We start from the raw sequence: 6703 nt of genomic DNA on the forward strand, positions 1-6703 counted from the left end.
TCCATCTACGGTAAACACATATAGATCTCTATCTATGTTAAACACATAGATCTTTATCTATGTTAAAAACATCTCTATCTACGGTAAACACATAGATCTCTATCTACGGTAAAGACCCACAAAGACCCAACAACTCCAGTATTAACAGAGCACCATAGCCAGTATATAAACTGGACCACCAGACCCCGTGTCTCTACTGAGCAGCCTCCAACTGAGCTTGAAGACGTAGATGTGACGTGAGCAACCTGTCTGAAATTGTGAAGTCTTCTGGTAGCTGTGCCGAGAGAAATCTCAATCATTCCCAATCTCACAGAGACGGAGAGTGTAGATATATGTAAGGATATAACATAGACACAGGCTAATTACTGATCACTAACATGCTAGTTAACATTAATAATTAAACCTAAACAGATAATGGAAGTCCAAACTGCCTGTGAGCGTCTCCTGTACTATACGGTAATTCCTCTACTGTGTGACAGTAAGTCTCGTGGTTATGACCCAATCGTTAGCCTATTGTTATAAAAGCGTCTGCTACGGAGCCATAACGAGAGCTACAAGGTAATGGAGCCTTTTATACATTGTCGTGTTTCTTTAGAAATAAACAACGGACAAATAGAGTCTTTAAACGCTTCAGATGTAAAGTTATTCTCTGTCAAAGTGACGCCAAAATGAATGGGAGTCAATGGGATGCTAACGGGAGGTGATGGCTTGGTAGCATCAAACTTGCGCCACAGGAGGTTCGAGCTCTGAAGCGAAGCTTACCCCCCTTGCCTCGGAGAGACCCAGACTCTTGGCAGATGGGCGTCTGACCGTGCCAGTTGGGGGTACGATGAACGGCAATAATAGTCACAATAAAGATATAGAACAATTACTAGAAATAGTAGTTTTGGTAGTTCAGGGCGTAGCAGGACACTACAGGACATATTCATGGTCCCCAGAGATGTGATTTTGATGGACTTGTGGCCCTTTCCTCCCATACCACCATCAGGCTATATAGTCTCACATTTATTTTATATTTTATTGGTTTATTTGATAGGACCATGCATATTTGTTAGGGCTGTCAGTTAAACGTGTTATTAACGACGTTAACGCAAACCCATTTTAACGTCGTACATTTTTTTAATTGCAAGATTAACGTTCTTTTTGGCCAAGCAAAACTTTGTAGTTTTTTTCACATGCTGTTGCAATAACTAGTAACGTTAGAAAAACTACAACTACCACACCGGATCTAGCTAGACCGGAAACTAAACAACAGGTACGCCACACCAAGGGGGGGTAAGCTTCGCTTCAGAGCTCGAACCTCCTATGATGCTACCTAGCCATCACCTCCCGTTAGCATCCCATTGACTCCCATTCATTTTGACGTCACTTTGACAGAGAATAACTTTACATCTGAAGCGTTTAAAGACTCTATTTCTCCGTTGTTTATTTCTAAAGAAACACGACAATGTATAAAAGGCTCCATTACCTTGTATCTCACGTTATGGCTCCGTAGCAGACGCTTTAATAAAAATAGGCTAACGATTGGGTCATAACCACGAGACTTACTGTCACACAGTAGAGGAATTACCGTATAGTACAGGAGAAGCTCACAGGCAGTTTGGACTTCCATTAGCTGTTTAGGTTTAATTACTAATGTTAACTAGCATGTTAGTGATCAGTAATTAGCCTGTGTCTATGTTATCTCCTTACATATACCTACACTCTCCGTCTCTGTGAGATTGGGAATGATTGAGATTTCTCTCTCACAGCTACCAGAAGACTTCCATCTTTCAGACACGTTGCTCACGTCACATCTACGTCTTCAAGCTCAGTTGGAGGCTGCTCAGTAACACTCAGCCAGCACCGGGAAAGAGACTTCTGATATCCTTCACTGGTCTCAGACCAGAGACACGGGATCTGCTGGTCCATTCTTATATATATACTGTCTATGCTTTGCACACACTGGTTTGGGGCTCACGAATCACTCAATTCTCATTGGCTGCCAAGGTGGCAGGTAGATTGACAGTTTTACCAGCCAATTGCAAAATTCACCCGCATTTGGCTCGTGGTCGGGTGTTAATTTCAGGCCCTCAAGTCTTTGGATAAAAGGCACGCGTTGCCAGGCCCCTCCTCCACAGCGCTGCTGCTTATTGGCCGGTATCGGTCTCTCTCTCTCTCCGCTAGGTTCTACCTGGCCCTGACGCGCGGCCGTGGGACGTCCGGTGAGCCGCCGCCAGACGTGGCTCTGGAGCTCTGTGTTCGTTTCGGGGACAGACAAGTCCTGCGCAGAGCCTGTGTGTCTGGATCCTGGGGGGACACCGACAGAGCCGTGCCTTTCTTCCCCTTCATCAGAGGCCAGCCGTTCAAGGTACCAGTGTAATGGGAACAATTACATTTAAGCATAATTCCTTATATTTTTATGTTTTTTTATTTCTACTTTAAATCTCTCACAAATAGGGTTGGGTATCGGTTTTTTTTATTCGATACCGGTGCTAAATCGGTACTTTTAAAACGGTGCCGGTGCCTAAACGCTGCCTGAACCGATACTTTTTAAGAAAGTTTAAGTTTAAGGGTACTAAACAATAGTCGGTTTATTACTTGTTTATTACTACGGCCATATGGCCAAAATAAATGATTTATTAGTAATGTAATAACTATAACTTATAATAAACAATAATTTATTTCACCAGTAAATTGCTGTTGAATGACAAAAACAACCACCAGGTGGGAAAAGGGTATTTTACAACAACTTTGAATGCACCGCGAGGCTGTAGGTTACCAGTTTCAGTGAACGCACCGTCTGTGTTTTTCCAACGTGGGCAGCTGCTGCGCTGCAGAGCACACTGTTGAAATCCAGTCCCACTTTACACTGTTTAACGTTAGCTGTCAGCACTTTAACCGGGATTAATCCAGCTGATGGCTAAAGCTAGGCTAACGTTACCTGCTGTCGAGTGTAGTGTAAAGTCAGGCACAGAAATAAGACCCCAACATTTTCGTTCTTATTTGGTCTCGTTATAACCGTTTACGTCGGAACCGGTGCCCTATTGGCACTGAGTTTCGGTACCCAACCCTACTCACAAATGCTGAAAGAGTTTATCTCATTCGTCCAGTCTGGAACATGATGTGAGCACTGTTTGTCTGAACAGATAGGGAGCTACAAGGTCACCCTAAAACTATCTCTAGTTCTCTCATGCCAGTTAAGATGTAACTGGTGGGGGGGGGTGAAAGTCGTACTGGCTCCAAGATGTCTCTTGTTTTTCCTGATTGTCTTCATGTGTATCAGATTGCCTGTAAAAACTGTAGCGTCATGATTAGCCAAGTGCGTGTGTGCTGTCACTCTGAAGATGCATATAAGCCTGGTTTTTCTGTTCACTCATTGGAGGAACTGCCTCCACACTGGGCTGCTGTGTGCCTTTTGTGAAATCATGTTGCTCCTATATTTGCAAATATATATATATATATATATTTTTTTTTTTTTTAATAAAATACAAAAACCTAAACTTGGTTTAGTTTCAACTGGTTTCACTTTACTAAACTTTGAAAACTCTTCCCCTGCTGCAAAAGGAAACTTCCATTACACCAGCACCAGCAAACCCTCGATAAACCCTTATAATGCCCATATTTAACCCTGTGACGCCTGAATTTATTCACAATTATATAAAAAAAAAATTATTATGTGCGTTTCTTGCTCCAAGCTGATGATAAATTAAGTTGAGATTGTTAATTTGTCTATAGCATATGGAATAGATATAAATTTAGGTATGATGCACATTAGCGACAACAGGCATTATGGTAAAATTCTTTACAAAATGGTAAAATTAATAAAACACATCTCAGATATGTAGATTTTTTTCATGTCACAAAGTAATTGACAAATAAATGAATCTTGACAACAGCAAGAAAGAACACACTCTCCTACTCCCTAACATTGACAGTAGTCTTTTTAGGGTTAGGGTTAAGGGTTAGGATTAGGGGTTAGGGTTAATTTCGCTTCCGTGAACTGGATGTAGTTCCCACTCCGACCGGTCCTACGAGAAACCAATGCGTGCAAAAGGTTCCTAGGTATGTATCGAATGTAAACAAACCGGCATTGGGGGAATACACCCACGCTATCTCGCCTGCAGTCGGAATGGAAGGGGTTTGATGCAAATTAGCGACATTCGGCGTTAATGCTGTCTTTTTTAAACTTTATCCTTGTACTGCTATAGTTTTTATATTACTGTCTACATTATTCTCAATCTATCTATCTATCTATCTATCTATCTATCTATCTATCTATCTATCTATCTATCTATCTATCTATCTATCTATCTATCTATCCCAAACACCCACTTGTGTCTCGTCTCTCCTCCCAGATTGAGATCCACTGTGAACAAAGTGGGTTTCGTGTGTTTGTGGACGGACAGAAGCTGTTTGACTTCCACCACCGGTTGCTGTCCCTCGGTGACATCGACACGGTGTGGATCAAAGGCAGCCTCACCATCACCAAACTAGCCTGAGGTAAAGGACCGACCTCTAGGTCTCACCGTCACCAAACTAGCCTGAGGTAAAGGACAGACCTCCAGGTCTCACCGTCACCAAACTAGCCTGAGGTAAAGGACAGACCTCCAGGACTCACCGTCACCAAACTAGCCTGAGGTAAAGGACAGATCTCCAGGTCTCACCGTCACCAAACTAGCCTGAGGTAAAGGACAGACCTCCAGGTCTCACCGTCACCAAACTAGCCTGAGGTAAAGGACAGACCTCCAGGACTCACCGTCACCAAACTAGCCTGAGGTAAAGGACCGACCTCTAGGTCTCACCGTCACCAAACTAGCCTGAGGTAAAGGACAGACCTCCAGGTCTCACCGTCACCAAACTAGCCTGAGGTAAAGGACAGACCTCCAGGACTCACCGTCACCAAACTAGCCTGAGGTAAAGGACAGACCTCCAAGACTCACCGTCACCAAACTAGCCTGAGGTAAAGGACAGACCTCCAGGACTCACCGTCACCAAACTAGCCTGAGGTAAAGGACAGACCTCCAGGACTCACCGTCACCAAACTAGCCTGAGGTAAAGGACAGACCTCCAGGACTCACCGTCACCAAACTAGCCTGAGGTAAAGGACAGACCTCCAGGACTCACCGTCACCAAACTAGCCTGAGGTAAAGGACAGACCTCCAGGTCTCACCGTCACCAAACTAGCCTGAGGTAAAGGACCGACCTCCAGGTCTCACCGTCACCAAACTAGCCTGAGGTAAAGGACAGACCTCCAGGTCTCACCGTCACCAAACTAGCCTGAGGTAAAGGACAGACCTCCAGGTCTCACCGTCCACCAAACTAGCCTGAGGTAAAGGACAGACCTCCAAGACTCACCGTCACCAAACTAGCCTGAGGTAAAGGACAGACCTCCAGGACTCACCGTCACCAAACTAGCCTGAGGTAAAGGACAGACCTCCAGGTCTCACCGTCACCAAACTAGCCTGAGGTAAAGGACAGACCTCCAGGACTCACCGTCACCAAACTAGCCTGAGGTAAAGGACAGACCTCCAAGACTCACCGTCACCAAACTAGCCTGAGGTAAAGGACAGACCTCCAGGACTCACCGTCACCAAACTAGCCTGAGGTAAAGGACAGACCTCCAGGACTCACCGTCACCAAACTAGCCTGAGGTAAAGGACAGACCTCCAGGACTCACCGTCACCAAACTAGCCTGAGGTAAAGGACAGTCCTCCAGGACTCACCGTCACCAAACTAGCCTGAGGTAAAGGACAGACCTCCAGGTCTCACCGTCACCAAACTAGCCTGAGGTAAAGGACAGACCTCCAGGTCTCACCGTCACCAAACTAGCCTGAGGTAAAGGACAGACCTCCAGGACTCACCGTCACCAAACTAGCCTGAGGTAAAGGACAGACCTCCAAGACTCACCGTCACCAAACTAGCCTGAGGTAAAGGACAGACCTCCAGGACTCACCGTCACCAAACTAGCCTGAGGTAAAGGACAGACCTCCAGGTCTCACCGTCACCAAACTAGCCTGAGGTAAAGGACAAACCTCCAGGACTCACCGTCACCAAACTAGCCTGAGGTAAAGGACAGACCTCCAAGACTCACCGTCACCAAACTAGCCTGAGGTAAAGGACAGATCTCCAGGACTCACCGTCACCAAACTAGCCTGAGGTAAAGGACAGTCCTCCAGGACTCACCGTCCCCAAACTAGCCTGAGGTAAAGGACAGACCTCCAGGTCTCACCGTCACCAAACTAGCCTGAGGTAAAGGACAGACCTCCAGGACTCACCGTCACCAAACTAGCCTGAGGTAAAGGACAGACTGAGGTAAAGGACAGACCTCCAAGACTCACCGTCACCAAACTAGCCTGAGGTAAAGGACAGACCTCCAGGACTCACCGTCACCAAACTAGCCTGAGGTAAAGGACAGACCTCCAGGACTCACCGTCACCAAACTAGCCTGAGGTAAAGGACAGACCTCCAGGACTCACCGTCACCAAACTAGCCTGAGGTAAAGGACAGACCTCCAGGTCTCACCGTCACCAAACTAGCCTGAGGTAAAGGACAGACCTCCAGGACTCACCGTCACCAAACTAGCCTGAGGTAAAGGACAGACCTCCAGGACTCACCGTCCACCAAACTAGCCTGAGGTAAAGGACAGACCTCCAGGTCTCACCGTCCACCAAACTAGCCTGAGGTAAAGGACAGACCTCCAGGACTCACCGTCACCAAACTA

General features: G+C 46.0%; 1 protein-coding gene across 8 annotated transcripts in view; it reads left to right on the forward strand.

Annotated features, from left to right (window-relative positions):
- LOC114547928 (galectin-related protein-like) overlaps positions 1 to 6593 on the forward strand; it is a 14041-nt gene extending 7448 nt beyond the window's left edge. For 3 of the 8 annotated variants that reach the window (XM_028567466.1, XM_028567485.1, XM_028567475.1), the window contains 3 exons: positions 2167 to 2350; positions 4338 to 4482; positions 6295 to 6593. In XM_028567466.1, coding sequence (XP_028423267.1) covers positions 2167 to 2350; positions 4338 to 4481 — 328 coding nt within the window. In that variant the 3' untranslated portion in view covers position 4482; positions 6295 to 6593. The other 5 variants (XR_003691294.1, XR_003691298.1, XR_003691295.1 and 2 more) reach the window with 5 other exon arrangements.
- Positions 6594 to 6703: the final 110 nt, after the last annotated feature.

This window comes from Perca flavescens, chromosome 2 (genome assembly GCF_004354835.1).
Source record: "Perca flavescens isolate YP-PL-M2 chromosome 2, PFLA_1.0, whole genome shotgun sequence".
NCBI classification, from domain to species: domain Eukaryota; kingdom Metazoa; phylum Chordata; class Actinopteri; order Perciformes; family Percidae; genus Perca; species Perca flavescens.